General features: G+C 39.0%; 2 protein-coding genes across 3 annotated transcripts in view; one reads left to right on the forward strand and one right to left on the reverse strand.

Annotated features, from left to right (window-relative positions):
* Window positions 1-9,049, forward strand: part of LOC120465401 (protein NSUN7) — a 26,993-nt gene extending 17,944 nt beyond the window's left edge. The window contains exons 6-13 of the mRNA XM_039655126.2: window positions 72-255; window positions 1,258-1,510; window positions 1,782-1,925; window positions 2,008-2,109; window positions 3,855-3,975; window positions 4,077-4,212; window positions 6,840-7,110; window positions 7,904-9,049. Of these exons, the coding sequence (XP_039511060.2) occupies window positions 72-255; window positions 1,258-1,510; window positions 1,782-1,925; window positions 2,008-2,109; window positions 3,855-3,975; window positions 4,077-4,212; window positions 6,840-7,110; window positions 7,904-8,664 (1,972 nt within the window). The 3' untranslated portion in view covers window positions 8,665-9,049. The remainder of the gene's footprint in view (window positions 1-71; window positions 256-1,257; window positions 1,511-1,781; window positions 1,926-2,007; window positions 2,110-3,854; window positions 3,976-4,076; window positions 4,213-6,839; window positions 7,111-7,903) is intronic.
* A 1,036-nt stretch (window positions 9,050-10,085) lies between these two features.
* The window catches only part of apbb2a (amyloid beta precursor protein binding family B member 2a), a 35,653-nt gene continuing 27,574 nt past the window's right edge, over window positions 10,086-18,164 (reverse strand). Inside the window, exons 11-15 of one of the 2 annotated variants that reach the window (XM_039655147.2) lie at window positions 16,720-16,795; window positions 15,595-15,675; window positions 15,397-15,512; window positions 13,854-14,036; window positions 10,086-12,900 (exon numbers count right to left, since the gene is read on the reverse strand). In XM_039655147.2, coding sequence (XP_039511081.2) covers window positions 12,745-12,900; window positions 13,854-14,036; window positions 15,397-15,512; window positions 15,595-15,675; window positions 16,720-16,795 — 612 coding nt within the window. In that variant the 3' untranslated portion in view covers window positions 10,086-12,744. Of the gene's footprint in view, window positions 12,901-13,853; window positions 14,037-15,396; window positions 15,513-15,594; window positions 15,679-16,719; window positions 16,796-18,164 lie in introns of both variants that reach the window. The other variant, XM_039655146.2, reaches the window with a different exon arrangement.

Below are 18,164 nucleotides of genomic sequence, written 5' to 3' on the forward strand. Positions count from 1 at the left end.
CTCCATCTTGTTGCTCTTGGCTTCCTTTTGACACTTAATCATAATCTCTCTCTCTCGGTGTGTGTGTGTAGTTTTGAGAAGGTCAGGGAAGTGTTACGCACATCCGGGTTCTCGTGTGTTAAGTCTGTGGCACAGCTGGAAGGCCGGAGCTTCTGTACGGACACACACTGTCAGGATCTGCTGGTGTTCCCCAACGGCATGAAGAGGGAACTGACCAACACCGGATTACTGACCGACTGCAGGCTCGTGCTTCAGGTACACACACACACACACGTGTCCCCTACATCCATGACCGCAGGCTCATGCTTCAGGTACACACACTTCATCCACGACTGCAGGCTCAAAAATCGATTCCTCGCTGTCGTTTGCGATTCTTTTTCGATTCTCGTTGTTTTTGTTTCGGAAGTTGCGTTCATTGTCGTGTTTTCTTTCGCCATTATCAATGGGCTGGTTTAAAGAAAACAATTTAGCAATTTATTTCAAATAAAAATTAAGATAAAGAACCTCATGTCAGGCAACGATTATCTCTTCAAGTTGTGCAAGCCGTGCTCAAAACCGTGTTTCATTACTAAATCATGGAGGTTATAAAACTAGTTTATTTATTTTTTTCAACAGGTTTATTTGCAAAAGAACCTGTTCGCAGAAATTAATCGGAACTATAATCATTATTAGCAAGCGAGAGGCGAATGAATCATGAATCAATGAGTCGATTTTTTTGACTCTTTGACTCAAGAAAGGTGAAAGTTATTTATTAAAAACAAATTACAACTTTTGGTCAGGGATAAGATTACAGAACCATTCTATTTTTTTATCATGAAAACTACTTCATCTGAACACTTTTGTTTATTGTTTCCTTTGTAGCAAATTGTGTGCTTTGGTAAACACTGTTACAAAGACCAAAATTGAGTCAGACTGCTCAACTAAAGGAAACACTGATCACGATAATGGTGACAAAACATTTTAAAACATTATATATTATGGATTCGCCTTTATTTCATGAGCTGATTCTACCTAGCCAGTTCTCAAATTTTTTAATTATTATTAAAAATTAAGTTATTTTTGAGTTAAGTGCTTATTGTAAATAGGTGAATAATTGTATTTACTGATCATCAGATATCTGCGAGAGCGCGACTCGCAACAACACTCACCGAAAGAATGTGCTTTTGTTTGGTTGGTAACATAGGGATACTTTGTGGTTGGGAAAAGATCCGAGCATGCCAAGATGTGTTGTGTGTGATGGTGTGTGTGTTTGTGCAGGATAAGTCGTGTTGTGTGGGCCCCTGGGCGCTGCGCCCCCTGCTGGCTGAAGGAGGAGACGTCCTCATGGCCGGGTGTTTCTCGGCTCGGACCGTTGCACACGTGTCTGCGGTGTCTGCACACACACACACTGACACACACACTGACACACACATCTCTCGGGTACAGAGCAAAGTGATTGTGTGTGTGGGAGATGAACGGCAGGCACAGAAAGATGAACTACAGAACACACTCGCCAAAATGGGCTGCAAGAGTAAGAGAGTATTTTATTTTATTTATTATAATTTACACACACACACATATATATGTATATATATATATATATACACATATATAATTTTTAATATATATTAATATATAAAAAACACTATTTTAACACTCAAAAGTGAATTCAGTCATTTCAAGTCAAGTAATTTGGGGACGCTCACTAACAAATGGAAACAAACTTTTTTATTGCCAAAGTTATTGTTAGTTCCTCTACAGCAAATATTAATTGAAGACAAACTGCGGTGTGTGTTTATCAGATGTGAAGCTGCTTCCACTGTCTCTGGAGTGTGTGGATGTGTGTGATGTGCGTCTCCAGGAGGTTCGTGTGGCACTTGTGATGCCGGCGTGTTCCCTGTCTGCCGTCAGCAACCCTGTGGATTACATCATGCAGGAGAACAGAGGTACACACACACACACACACACACACGCACACACTGAGACTCTGAGCATCTGTCACATGTGTTCGTTCTGATCTGCTTTCAGACCGGCGGCTCATGCTGGATCTGTCACACGGCTCGGTCTCTCCAGAGAAACTCCAGACGCTCGTGTGCCGACAGAGGAAAGACCTGCAGCGCGTCGGCCAGTGTGAGTGTGTGCGTTTGTGTGTGAGTGTGTGTGTGTGAGTGACGAGAGCTTAGACACTTCAGTAAAGGATCTACAATCGTAAATCAGCATGAGTTAAAAACATTAGTCTAAAAAATTATTCACTCTATAAAATTCTAAATAATTTAGAAAGAATTCACTCTAAAAATAATCCACTCCAAAAATAATTCAGAAAAACATTCGATATAAAAATTAATTCACTATAAAATTAATTCATAAAAATAATTCACTATAAAATAATTCACTATAAAATAATTCACTCTGAAAAATTATTTCGAAAATGATTTCACTCTAAAAATTAATTCTCTTAAAAATTCAGAAAAAACATTCACTATAAAAATTAATTCAGAAAAATAATTCACTACAAAAATAATTCAGAAAAACAATTCACTCTAAAATTATTCAGAAAAACAATTCACTATAAAATTAATTCAAAAAAATAATTCACTACAAAAATTATTCAGAAAAATAATTCACTTTAAAATTAATTTAGAAAAATAATTCACTCCAAAAAAATTCACTCTAAAAATAATTCACTCCAAAAATAATTCAGAAAAATATTCACTAAAATGTATTCAGAAAAAAATTATTCACTCCAAAAATAATTCACTCTAAATATAATTCAGAAAAATAATTCACTCTAAAGAAATTCAGAATAAATTCACTATAAAATTAATTCAGAAAAATAATTCAGTATAAAATGAATTCAGAAAAATAATTCACTCCAAAAATAATTTATAAAAGTAATTTACTCCAAAATAATTCAGAAAAATAATTCACTCCAAAAATAATTCATAAAAATTATTCACTTAAAAAATAATTCAGAAAGATAATTCACTCCGAAAATAATTCATAAAAATAATTCACTCTCAAAAGAATTTAGAAAAAGAATTCACTCCAAAAATTATTCAGAAAAATAATTACTGAAAATTATTCAATATTTTTAAATATAATCATAGTTTTAAGTTTTGACAACACCTGTGATGCACATCAGTTTTTACATTATTTATTCACCATAAACATCCTTTAGTTTAGTTTGGTTTGGTCAATGTTGTCGTCCCCCCAGTAAATCACCCTCTTAAGGCTTATTCACGAGTTCACATTTACATCAATTAAACAGAGTAAAGATTATGCGTATTTGGCGTGCTGTCCAGGGGGAGGGCTCCGAGCTCGGAATTTTTGCCCGAACCCAGAGTGCCCCCCCCCCCTCGTTGTTGTAAGAGTATTTAGGAGAAGAAGTGAGGAGATGGGGTGGTGGTGGGATGCTGTTAGACTGTCAATGAACTGAGTTAAGTTTGCTGTATATATACCTCTTACTTCATTGATTGGGAGTGCGCTCCACTCGTGTCTAATTAGGCTTGATTACCTGAATGTGCTCCACCTGTGTTTAATTCTGAACATGCTCCTCCCGAACTTTGTTAGTAAAACATCATTACTTTCAACACTACTGAGCTTAACTAGTTCAAACTGGTGTAGACCAGCAGAGAAACCATGATCCGGTTCAGACCAGCATAAACTGGTGTAGACTAGAGCTGATCCAGTGTCATAATTTCTGTGATGATTTGTGTGTTATTGATCTTCTGTGTGTGTGTGTGTGTTCCGAGCTTGAAGAGGCTCCGTCCCTCCCTGCAGATTAACACACCGTTAATTAATGGCCGGCATGAATCGAATGATGTTCGCCAGTGAACAGACAGTAATGGCAGTGTGTGTGTGTGTGTGTTCCTCAGTTCCTCAGGTGCGGGCGGTGCTCTACTCCACCTGTTCTGTTCACTCAGAGGAGAATGAGGAGGTGCTGAAGACCATCCTCTCACAATCACAGGAGCATCAATCCACAGCGCCGCCCTACAGGTGTGTGTGTGAGAGTGTGAGTGTTTGTGTGTGTGAGTGTTTTACACCCTTTTGCATTAATGCATGACAAAATGAGTAATAAAAATGTGTGTGTGTGTCAGGCTGAGTTCTCCAGGTCTCCCGCAGGACTCCATCACTGAAGATGAGGACGATTCTCTGGAGATGAAGGCCAGTTTCTTCAGACTGGAAGCATCAGATCACCACAATGGCTGTTTCGTAGCTCTGCTCACACGACAGGTATAAACATCAGATAACATATAAATATAATAATGTAAATATATTTATAATATATACAGTATACAAATATATATTTCAGATATTATAGATATAGATTAATATATTTTATATATTTTAGATTTTATTTTTAAAAATACTCTAAAATATGGCAAAAGCTATAGAAGTAAAATGACTAATATATATTTAAATATTTTGAAATTTATTTTCCTAAAATATTTTTCAGCCACATTTTTGTACATTATTTATATATTCCCAAAAAAAAAAACAACAACAACAAAAAAACCCAGATAGAAGAGCGAGTCTGTGAGCTGTAACAGATATGGTGTGTTTCGGCTGGTTATTTTTGTGTTTCTCTGAGATGTTGTTTGTGCTAGTTAAGCTCAAAGCATGCTGGGAGTTTCTCTGGGGTTTGATGGAGACGCTCTTTATTTCTCATGCTCTCATCGACTCTGATCCCACCGTCTCTGTTGAGGAATCCCGTGTTTCCCTCGCTCTGCTTTCATCCGCAGCTAAAAATAACTGGGAGTGTCCTTCTGGGATCTCTCGTGGATCAAAGTTCTGGAGGGTTTTCACGCTTCATATATGATGAACGATCACAGCAATCCGTCATATTTATCTCTCCTCTGACAGTCAGAAAACATCATCAAGCCTCCATATTCCACGACTAATAAAGCCACTAATAAACATTATTGTGGTTCGCTTAAGAAGGTCTCATAAAAAGGCTATTAGACGCGTGTGTGGAAATATAACCGTCCTCCTCCTCCTCCTCACGGTTTTATGATGCATCTGTGCGTCTTCACCAGGGACCAATAAAGTCTTCCGCAGCGTTCAGATTAGAGGACCTATTACGCCCTTTTTTGATGCGTTTCCTGGCTCTACTTGAACATGTTTTCCTGCTTGAATGTTCAAAAACATATTATTTTCATATTTGTGCGGCTCCTCTCTTCCCAGTCTGTCAGTAACGCTCTGTTTACTTCCTGTCTCCTCCTTCTGAAAGCACACTGTGCTCTGATTGGTCGGCTGGATCAGTGTGTTGTGATTGGTCGAGCGCTTCGAGTGTGTTTGGGAAAGTCCCGCCCCTTCCCATAACCGCCAGTTTAACACACTACTAACTAACTCAACCAGGCCACGCCCCTTTATTCTGCGCATGAATTATTATAATGATAAATGTTCTTTATTTCTGGTTCCATGAAGAACATCCATGTAATCTTTCCATTGTACAAAAGCTTCTTCATAGTGGAAAAATGATTTTTAACGTTCTTTGAATCTTAATTTTGAATAGTGTAGACCACGGGGTGTGTGTCTGTGACCTCGTGTTCAGCTAAAGGACAAACATAATGACCATAATCTGGGACCAGAACTGCATCATAACCACACGATGGGCAATAAATGTGTGATGTTCAGGAGGAGGAGGGCAGGACGTATTGAATAATTCAGCCTCATGTCTGCATGCGTTAGCGTCAACAGGGCAAATCCTCGCGTCCTCAAACACACACACACACACACACCATCTGAATTATTCACTGGGAGTGTGTGTGGTGCTGAGACAGCAGATGATCCTTTAAGAAGCACACTGAACTAACATGCAACGTAAATTATGAGAAAAATATTTGTCCCTGAGGTTGGTCCACCCATGATGGTTTTTTTTTTTTAAACTTTATTTTAATTTTTTCATTTGGCTCAAAAATATATTTACATAAATATTTTATTTCATTATTATAATTTGACTTTTTTGTGTATGTTTTAAATATTTTAAAATTAATATAAATAATGTATAATTATTATTAATAATAATAATTTATTGTTTTGTATCATATATTATTTATAGTTTTTCCCCCACAGTTCGACTGATTCACCATTTATATATATTTTTTGCATTTGTCAGATGCTTTATCTAAAGTGACTCTTCGGGGTAACGCCAATTTCAATGAAAAACGTAAAGCTTTTAATGCGTTTATTTACACGACAATGGGGTTTTGGAGGCCTGAAAACGCAAACTTTTGAAAAAGGATAGCGATGTCGTCTCTGTGTAAAGTACAAAAACACTCGTTTGTGAAACGTGTGCATTACGTGTTCAGTCTATTGGCGTATGTAGTCGCCCTCTACTGGCCTAAGAGCAGAATACAGCTATTTTAGTCGTTTAATATATTTTTTGCATTTGTCGGATGCTTTATCTAAGTGATTCTTCAGAACATGTTAGGGTATGTTTACACAACGCCATTTTCCACAAAAAATTTGAGTTTTTTTAACGCGTTTTGCACGTTTATTTACACGACAACAGCATTTTGGAGGCCTGAAAACGCAAACATATGGAAAAAAGGTGTTTTTGAAAGCTTTATCGTCTCTGTGTAAACTACAAAAACACTAATTTGTGAAACGGTGCCGTCATGTTCAGTCTGTAGGTGTGTAGTGTTTCTTTACAAACTGCCATCGCCATCTACTGGCCTAACAGCAGAACACAGCGATTTTAGTCGTTTTCGCAGATCCGTGTGAACAGGGATTGTTCTGACAACGTTGTCGTCTGTACACGAAAAACACAAAAGGAAAAGCTTTTCCGTTTTCAGAACGTCGTTGTCGTGTAAACGAACCCTGATACCCAGAGTTTTCTTTGCTTGTCTCCTACACAGCCTGAACCTGAAGTGAAAGAGACGCCACAGCAAGTGCTCGCTCGTGCGGCGGCCAAAGGCTTGCTAGACGGACTCCAACTGAACCAGCCAATCAGCAGAGAGCGCCGAGGCCGACGGTCCCGAAGAACACCAGCCAATCACAAACGCTCCACGAAGACACGCCCACACACTACACAGAGCGACCAATCACGCGTGACGGAGTTCTTGAATTACGAGATGAGGGGAAGCAACCCGGAGCCGGCGGTTTCTCCTCGCAGTTCGTCACGATACGGTTGATTTAACTAGTTAATTATCATACTTATCATTACTAATATATTATTAAAATCCTGTCAACATTAGTTAATGCACTGTGAACTAACATGAACGGCTTTAGTTTTATTAACTAACATTTACAAAGATTAATAAATACAGCAACACATGTATTGCTCATGGTTAGTTCATGTTATTAAATACACTAACTAATGAACCTTATTGTATATCTTTAAGCTGTTAACTGTCACTCAGACTTTTGAGCATTGATCTAAGCTTAAATGTTTTAATTAATGAATGCTTTGTAATACAAACATAATGCTAGTCTCTATTTAACTCTTGCCCCACCAGAATATTTTGTTGAATATCTGAACTTGGAATATATTTAAAGAAAGAATGTTTCATGGTGAAACATGGATTGCCGGAGTTTTCCGCCGATGGCAGGGAAAGAGACAAAAATGTAAAAAATGCACAGAAGTTTGTTAACCGAGTGTGCCGAACTATTTATTTAATGTATACAATCTATATATTTTTACAAAACAATCTAAAGCCATATCTCCCACAATGTTACGCTTATTTGAAATTGATGTCACAAAACCTGAGCCGCTAAATTACTGTGCGATGTCCACTTTCAAAAAAGCTTTCAAATTAAAAGCAATATTATTTAAATATGTGATTGGGAAAAATGGCTAATAAAAAAGCTCCTGGGACACTGCCGGTTAACAGGCTCAATCAGTTGTTAACGGAAATGTTCTTCAGAGTAAACCATTGAGGAAAACTAACCAAACTTCCCGTTTACTTCTCTATCTCCGCAGATCAACCCGCAAGTTCTCGACGTCTCTTTCAGGGCGTGTTCACCAGGACAGGCCACACCCCTAACAAAACAAGCCACACCCCGAACACAGCAGGCTCCACCTCTAACACACCAGGCCACACCTCTAACAAAACAGGGCCCTCCTTTAAGACAAAAAGCTCCACCTCTAGCACAACAGACCACACCCTTTACACGACAGGCTCCACCTCTAACACAACAAGCTCCACATTTAGCACAACAGGCTACACCTCTAGCACAACAGGCCACACCCCTTACACAACAGGCTCCACCTCTAGCACAACAGGCCACACCCCTTACACAACAGGCTTCACCTCTAGCACAACAGGCCACACCCCTTACACAACAGGCTCCACCTTTAAGACAACAGGCACCACCTCTCACATAAAAGGCCCCGTCCACAACACAACAGGCTCCACCCCTAACCTCTCCTCTTTCTCTGAGTTCTACTGTACTGGTTTGACTGGTTTGAGCTCTGCTTCAGCATCTGTGATCGTTGTTCACTCCTCAACGCCGGCCGCTCCGCCTAAAGGCCGACATGAAGTTCTGAGGCCAACTACTGTCATGTTTCCTCCCGTTCTGTCGTCAAGCGGTGGTCTTCTTCCTCAGAGGCGGAGCTATGTTCTCACAAGCCCCACCCACACCATCAAAAGCCCCGCCCAAACCCGTAACTCGACACCGGCTCCCCCTCGAACCCAAGCGGCATTCAGAGTGAGACTGAATCATCTGAGGCCGTGGCTCTGACACATAAACACATGCACACTCACTCACACACACATTCACGAAAACACACACACATTCTCTCACAGTCCCACATACACACACTCTCGAGGCTACCGTCAGTATTTTAGTCTCTATCTTAGTGATTAAGACCTGTGATGTTATTAGACGTGTCAGATATCTGTATAAGATCACTACTAAACAGGACTGTTCAAATGTCACTGCCATCAAAATGCCATCAGCATATTTTCCAATATCATTTGGAACAAGCATGCAAGTAAAACAAGGAGAGACTAATTTTTTGTTTTGATGTAATTTATTTCCACAACATGTTACATTAATATGGTGTAAAAATGAGTGTCTTAGTGGCTGATTTGGGTTTTAAAATATCATTTTGTGCGAAATAACATTCCTGTGTTTGTTTATTTTTTACTTGTGCTGTAGCAGGGGCTAGACGTGTGTGTGTGTGTCTCATCTAAAGCCCGAAACACTACGCATGTACACAAAATCTTTTAGCTAAGCAAGCTCGAGCTCATGCTTCACTGCGTTCCACGATTCATAATGCAATGCAAGTACATTTCACATGTTCAGCCACATCGGCCGTTATAGTGTAACATTAGCAAAAACCAACGTTACAACGTAACATTAGCGTAAACCAACGTTATAGAAGAACATTAGTGTAAATCAACGTTATAGCCTAACATTAGCGTAAACCAACGTTATAGGTGTAACATTAGCATAAACCAACATTATAGCGTAACATTAGCATAAACCAACGTTACAGCGTAACATTAGCGTAAACCAACATTACAGTGTAACATTAGTGTAAACCAACGTTATAGCGTAACATTAGCGTAAACCAACGTTACTGCGTAACATTAGCATAAACCAATGTTACAGCTCAACATTAACGTGAACCAACGTTATAGCGTAACATTAGCGTAAACCAACATTATAGCGTAACATTAGCGTAAACCAACGTTACAGTGTAACATTAGTGTAAACCAACGTTATAGCGTAACATTAGCGTAAACCAACGTTATAGGGTAACATTAGCATAAACCAACGTTTTAACGTAAACCAACGTCCTCTAACGCTTGTAGCAATGCTACAGTGTCAAATAATATTTAATTAATAATCACAAAAAATAAATCTACACAACTTCATAATATTTATTAAAATTCGTACAAATGAAAACCTAAACATAGTAATGAGAAGAGGTGGGGTTTGTGTGATTGGGAGGAAAAGAAAAGAGGAACTAGAGAAACGGAAGGGGGAGGCCGGTCGGGAAGTTGGGATTAGCGTCTGAGGCCCCCCGTTCACACTACTGCGTTTTCGTTTAAAAACGAGACCTTTTGCTACGTTTGCACCTCCCGTCCAGACTAAAACGGGAAAAACGAAGACCTAAAACGGAGAACTTTAGAAACACTGCAGCTCCGTGTTGCGTTTTGAATCTCCGGAGGGCGTTTTAGTGTAGACAGGACAAAACGGAGGACTTCAGAAACGCTGACGCAGAGGCTGACGCTCGGCTCTATGATCGGGGGTTATCAGTCATGACGTATACTTCCCTGATTCGCCACCCAGATAGCAAACTGACATTGAATCAACGTGGAAATATGACATCGAAACAATGTTGATCTGACATTGTTTTGCTCATCGAATTAACGTTGAACCAACGTCAGACGCGTCATTCTTTCAAAACTAACGGAAAATCAACTTGAAATCAACGCGTTGTTTCAACGTTATGAAAGCAAACCAATTTTCAATTTTCATTTAGCTTTGAAGAATGCCGCGCCTGACGTTGGTTCAACGTTAATTCGATGAGCAAAATCAACGTTGTTTCAATGTCATGAGAGACGTCGTTTCCGTCGATTCAATGTCAGTTTGCTGTCTGGGCAACCACTGTTTACACCGGCACGCGCATGCCCAGTGTTGGTGAATGGTCACGTGATCCGCGTTTTCAGTCGTTTTAATGTGGACGGAGATCAATTCTAATACACGGATAAAACGCTGGTGTGGACGGAGATCGTGTTCGTTTTAAGTCTCCATTTTTAAACGAAAACGCGGTAGTGTGGACGGGGCCTGAGGAAGTTGAAAGAAAACGAGCCCGTTGTTTCAGCGTGTCGTGTTGGATTATTGTTCATGTGGATGATCCGAATTTCTGCACTGCAAAGACGGGAAGGGACTGAGCTGAAACCTGAACGTCGCCCGTAAGAAACCAAAGCCAAAGAGGATTCTGACAGTGAAGTTGAAGGCCTGTGAGTGTTGGTTCTTTCATTCACTTCGACGACCTGAGGTAAAGAAAACATTTGCTTTCCCGGTTAGTCTACTGGTCTCATTAAAACTTTAAACAATAGACGACCACATTGCACAATTTCATCGGAAGACATATTACTTAACACTCCTTACTGACTTCCATTAACGGTGTTTGAACAAATTTCGTTTCCATTAGATATTTAATATATTTTGAACTGTTTTGGGATTACTTTTGTTGTAGTTTTTTGACTCATTTTGAACTAAGTCTGAGCGCAACCGCGCAGGTATATCCGAGTAACGAACTGATTTATTTATTTAACGTTATTTATTTTTTGAGAACTTACTGCTAGACACTGGTGTGATTTAAATATTTTTTTTTTTTTGTAATTATATGAATGGTCTTAATTTTTTAGACCCTTGTGATGAATTTTCTGTGTTTTCCGTGATCGGATTTAAACTGCCTGGCGCCCAATATGAACATTTAAAAATTTAATAATCCACGTAACCCACGTTACACGCTTCTCAAACACTCATGGTTGAGGAACTGCCGTAAGACTTTAAAGCCAACAGGGTTCGCTAATCATTTTACTTTCACAATGTGACAATGGAGAAAAACACGTACAGGACTTTATTTTACCATTTGAGAATTGATGCACTTCGCTAAAGTCTTTAAAGCATTTTTCTGTTTACAAATCAAATATGATTTGTACAGATCAAATATGATCATCAGGTTTATGCTCAATCATCATTGCATTGCATTGCATTACATGTTTTAAAACTACAGAGCTCTGATCATAAAACTGAGCATTTAAATATCATCTTACTAAGACATTATTGGCGGATATTGATATGTATATGCATATTATGCAAGTATCTGCAATACTGTTATAAAGATCAGCTTGATTTACATTATAAGCATCAGCATTTCATCAGTTTTGGAGCATATAAATATGAGCGTTTGCTCAGTTTGGGCCTCTGAATAAAACTCGAGCTGTTTTTCCCCTCCATATTCTCACTATATGAGCCATAAAAGCCAGATGCATCAAATATGATCCTCAAATAAAAAACCTTAATGTTTAATAAACTGTTCCAATTCAAAATATTAGATTTTTCTGACTACTATTTCCTATGTCAGGCTTTAGTGTTGACTAACGTGAACACGTCTTTGACTGGACATCTGAATAAAAACACCTGGTTTCATGTCATTTAGACGTTTAATGGACAGTATTGAGGTCTCGTGTTGTGTGTGTGTACAAAAGGAGCGCCTGTTTGCAAAGCGTTGATGTCTGCATTTGCGTACTTGCACAGGGAATCTCTCAGGCCTTAGTTTAAATGAAGCATAAGTGTATTTGTGTGGTCAGAACTTGTGGTTACAGCATATGTGTGAACTCATGTGTGCTTGCTAAAACATTTTACACACACGTTCCCCTTTTCCTGCTACCAAACACCAGAAAATTCCCTCTAAATTTCTTGGGGAAAGAAACCAAAATTTCAAAGGATCCAATTTCCTCATGTGGACGAGTCGCATTGAATGAGTGGTTTGAAATGAAACACACTTATAGCTTGAATCCAGGTCACGTGTGTAAAGACTGATCTGAGCGTGACCGTTGACGGTGATGACATGAACTCTGACTCCTTCGAAACACTTGAGTGAAAATGTGTCAGTGTAAGGCAAACTCATGCTTCATTCAGGACAGTCGCCGCTCGAGAAGCTTCTCGTTGCGCACAGCGACATCTTGCATTACACTTACAGTCTTTTGTTGTGATTATGTTGTGTGTTTCTCTTCTCGACTGGATCAGTAAACACACATACACACACCTGCTGTCCATCACAGCTGTTCTGCTCCGTCATTGGTGGGGAACCTCGGGGGCGGGCTTCTTTTTCAGAGTGTCTATGATTGATTGGACGCCGCGCTTCACGCTGGACGTCACGCGGCGAGTGACAGAGTCGCTAGGAGCCGGAGTCGAGGAGCCCGTCTTCCCCAGACACTTCTGATACCGCAGCTAGAGGAAAACACAGGATTATACACACCGTACATGTATGTACGCAAGAACTTAAATGTTTTGTACAGCATGATTTACAAGAACCTTTTAAGTTCGCTTGAGAAATATTTTGCGCTCGCTCAAGAAATTTTTGTTAGCTCGAGTTTTTTTTTTTTGGGTTCGCTCGAGAATTTTTTCGCCGTTCGCTCGAGAAATGTTTGTTTGTACGATAAATGTTTGAGTTTGAGAAACTTTTGGGGTGCGTACGAGAAACTTTTGCGTTCGTTCAAAAAACTTGTTCAAGAAACTTTTGCTTTTGTTTAGGAAAATTTAGTTTGTTCAAGAACATTTTGCATTTGCTAAAGAACATTTTGCGTTGAGTTCACTCGAGAAACTGTTCGTTAGAGAAACGTTTGCGTTTGTTTGAGAAGCTTTTGAGTTTGTTTGCGTAACCTTCACGTTCATTCAAGAAACTTTTGCATTCGTTCGAGAAAGTTTCGTCTTTGCTCGGGAAAAAATTGTGCTTCTTAAAGAAACTTTTACTTTCGTTCAAGAAACTTTTGAATTCGTTTGAAAAATTTTTGCGTTCTTTGAGAAACTTTCATGTTCATTCAAGAAACTTTTGCATTTGCTCGAAAAAAAATTGTGTTAAAGAAACTTTTCCGTTCGTTCAAGAAACGGTTACAAAATTTTGCCTTCGTTCGAGAAACTTTTGCCTTCGTTCGAGAAACTTTAACGTTTGCTCAAGAGACTTTAACGTTCGTTTGAGAAACTTCAGCATTCGCTCAAGAAATGTTTACATTTGTTCAAGAAACCTTTGCATTCGTTCAAGAAACTTTTCTCAAATGCTTTTTTTGCGTTCGTTCGAAAAACATTTAAGGTCATTCAAGAACCTAAAATTTAGTCTCCCATCAAATTATGTGTAATGTATTTAACCTGCGATATTCTTTAAGTGAGAAACAGGCGGCACTCACCACACAGGCCGACTGCACGGCCTCCGACACGCTCCCCGCGTTGGGTTCGCACCAGAACACGTGACACTGGAAGTGCTGGTTTCCCGTGTCCATGATGAAGGCAAACGTATGAACGTCGCGTCCCACACCCATGAAAGACAGGAACCGCACTCGACACTCCACTATGACCTCCTGCTCCTCTTCCTAACCCAACAGAGGAGAAACGACAACAATAACCTGTCCGTCCGGTGTCACCGCAGGCATTTGGAATAACTGTGAATGTGCCATCAGGGTCCGAGCGGATTGGAAAGAGATAAATGTGTCGTGTCCCAGATTGTCCCGGTGTCCGTATGGAACACGCTTTGAGTCATTTTGACATTTAAACTCACAATATAAATGAGTCCATTATGGACCACAGATATCTCTGCCAAACCAGAGAATGACTATAAATTACTCAATATCAATCATCATGCGTCAGTCACACCACAAAATTACATTGGCTTCTATCTGAGAAATTAAAAAAATATATATTTTGATACATTTTGACATATTTCAGAGAAACCGCCATGGATTAGTTCGAAATGTTTGTCTATAGAAATGAATGTGCTTTTTGTGTTTGTTTTTACTTTAGTGTGTGATCTATTGTTTATGGTAAAACTGTGAATCTGCTTAAAGGGTTAGTTCACCCAAAAATGAAAATTCTGTCAGTATTTACTCACCCTCATGTTGTTCCAACCCCGTAAGACCTTCGTTCATCTTCGCAACACAAATTAAGATATTTAAGATATTAAGATCGCTCCTGTATACTAGTCCATAGGCTTCTTGAGGGAATGACTCTTGCTGGCATCGAAAAGTCATTAAAGACATCGTTAAAATAGTCCAAGTGACTACAGTGGCTCAATCTTAACTTTATCAAGCGACGAGAACACTTTTGTGCGCAAAAACAACAAAAATAACGACTTTATTTCAACTATTCACTTCCTTCTCCATGGGCCTGTAGTCAGTTAACGTAGTGTGATTGCGTAAAGCTACGTCACACGAAGGCTCACTATTGGCCGACGCTGGTCATGTGTGTGACGTACAATAACAGAAGCTTACGCTATTAAACTAGTAACCTGACTCGCGCAGAGGGAGAAATAAACGAATAGTTGAAATAAAGTCGTTATTTTTGCGCACAAAAAGTGTTCTCGTCGTTTGATAAAGTTAAGATTGAGCTACTGTAGTCACTTGGACTATTTTAACGATGTCTTTAATGACTTTTCGAGTCATTCCCTCAAGAAGCCTATGGACTAGTATGCAGAAGCGATCTTAATATCTTAAATATCTTAATTTGTGTTGCGAAGATGAACGAAGGTCTTACGGGGTTGGAACAACATGAGGGTGAGTAAATACTGACAGAATTTTCATTTTTGGGTGAACTAGCCCTTTTAAGCGCCACCTAGTGTCCGGCGGATGAAGACGGTCTGAGGTCTCTGATTCTAGCGTGTCACACACACACACACACACACACACACACACAGTTTCAGGGCAGAAACACACTGGAATGGTTTGAAGAAAGCGAGACCTTCTCTTTGCTGACAGTGATGGTGGCGTCGGCGACGGTGAGCAGGACGGGCGTCCAGTCCTCTTTCCCCGCCGAGGACATCAGACTCTCCACCGCGGCGTTTATCATGTCCATGCCTGAAACACACACCAGTTCAGGACACTTACACTGGACCAACTTTGACGTGTGTGTGTGTGTGTGTGTGTGTGTGTGTGTTACCTATCGGTCTCAGTACTGATGTCATTCCCAGGTAAAACACATGGAAACTGTGTTGTTGGTCAGTCTTTGGTGTTGGAAACTCTACTGAGAAACACACAGATGAGAAACAGGACCTGAACATCACAGAAGGGAATCATCGCTCTAAACTCATCACACACACACACACACACAGCTCTTGATGTATGATGAAAACAGAACAATGGGTCCCTCGGGAACGAGAAATCCTGGACTGGGCATTTTGCATTATGAATACGGATAGTTTCTGCTGGATGAGTGTGTGTGTGTGTGTGTGTGTGGAGCTGCTGTGAGGAAGATGAAGATGAAGAGCTGTTCTCTCCATATCTCTGATCATTGCAGATCACAGACCTAATGAAATAAAGCTTGTTCTGAGGTCAGCGTGTCCCGTCACACACACTTTATTTATGGACTCCTCTATACACACACACGCACCAATCCGCCAAATGGAGCTAAAAATCATCTGTGGCGGGAAATCCAGATTTTTATAATATCTTTTATTTTCTTTTTTGGCGAGGTTCTGAACGTAAATACTTTGGTTTGGGGAAAAAGTTCATTTCAAATCACATGAATAAATTTATATTTAGATGTAACAACGAAATAATGAATCTCTGTGAACTAAAAACATCACTGACCAATGAAATATGAGGATTAGCGTCATGTGATTCACACACTGTAAACGTTTGATCAAAACGAGTTTTGTAGAGTAATCTAAATTGTGTGTGAATACTAATTTATTTTAAAAACTATTACATTACAGACTTACAAAAGCTAAAACTGCTAAAAACCAATATCATATTTTAGTCTTCAAGTCTTCGAAAACCATACGAGGAAATTTTAAAAGCGTGGTTTTTCGACCTGATAAAGTTATGGAAGCTAGAATACAAGCTAAAAAAAATTTTTTATAATAAACAATTTTTTATTGTTTAATTTTTTTATTGTTTTTTTTTTTTGCTATGTTAAGCTCAAAAAAATAAATAAATTACTATATATTATGAAATTTCTTTTTATGATTTTTTTTATTGTCTTTGTTGTCAAAGCTCATAATCCTCAGAGTTCATATTTGACAGGTCATGTGACTGTACATCTAAGCGTGTGTGAATCTCTCACCTGTCAGAGGAACATCTGAACTGAACTGAGACGAGGATCCTGCGTCGGCACACACACTCTTGCGCTCGGCCATGATCTGAGAAAACAAGCAGAACAACTGAAGAAAAGCCTTGATCGCTTCATCCTCCTGCAGGACATTAATCTGAGCGTTTTAATCTGAGCGTATTAATCTGAGCGTAAATCTGAGCGCATTAATCTGTGCGTATTAATCTGAGCGTAAATCTGAGCGCATTAATCTGTGCGTATTAATCTGAGCGTATTAATCTGTGCGTATTAATCTGAGTGTATTAATCTGTGCGTATTAATCTGAGCGCATTAATCTGAGCGCATTAATCTGTGCGTATTAATCTGAGTGTTTTAATCTGTGCGTATTAATCTGAGTGTTTTAATCTGAGCGTATAAATCTGAGCGCATTAATCTGTGCGTATTAATCTGAGCGTATTAATCTGTGCGTATTAATCTGAGCGCATTAATCTGTGCGTATTAATCTGAGTGTTTTAATCTGTGCGTATTAATCTGAGTGTTTTAATCTGAGCGTATAAATCTGAGCGCATTAATCTGAGCGTATTAATCTGAGTGTTTTAATCTGTGCGTATTAATCTGAGCGCATTAATCTGTGCGTATTAATCTGAGCGCATTAATCTGTGCGTATTAATCTGAGTGTTTTAATCTGTGCGTATTAATCTGAGTGTTTTAATCTGAGCGTATTAATCTGAGCGTTTTATTCTGAGCGTATTAATCTGAGCGTATTAATCTGAGCGTATTAATCTGAGCGTTTTAATCTGAGCGTTTTAATCTGTGCGTATTAATCTGAGCATATTAATCTGACCGTACAAATCTGAGCATTTTATTCTGAGCGTATTAATCTGAGCGTTTTATTCTGAGCGTTTTAATCTGAGTGTATAAATTTGAACGTTTTAATCTGAGCGTATTAATCTGAGCGTATTAATCTGAGCGTTTTAATCTGAGCATATTCATCTGAGCGTTTTAATCTGAGCGTATTAATCTGAGTGTTTTAATCTGAGCGTATAAATTTGAACGTTTTAATCTGAGCGTATTAATCTGAGTGTTTTAATCTGAGCGTTTTAATCTGAGCATATTAATCTGTGCGTATTAATCTGACCGTACAAATCTGAGCATTTTAACCTGAGCGTATTAATCTGTGCGTATTAATCTGAGCGTTTTAATCTGAGCGTTTTAATCTGAGCGTATTAATCTGAGCATATTAATCTGACCGTACAAATCTGAGCATTTTATTCTGAGCGTATTAATCTGAGCGTTTTAATCTGAGCGTTTTAATCTGAGTGTATAAATTTGAGCGTATTAATCTGAGCGTATAAATTTGAACGTTTTAATCTGAGCGTATTAATCTGAGCGTTTTAATCTGAGCGTTTTAATCTGAGCGTATTAATCTGAGCATATTAATCTGACCGTACAAATCTGAG

Source organism: Pimephales promelas, chromosome 9 (assembly GCF_988280905.1).
Source record: "Pimephales promelas chromosome 9, fPimPro1.hap1.1, whole genome shotgun sequence".
NCBI classification, from domain to species: domain Eukaryota; kingdom Metazoa; phylum Chordata; class Actinopteri; order Cypriniformes; family Leuciscidae; genus Pimephales; species Pimephales promelas.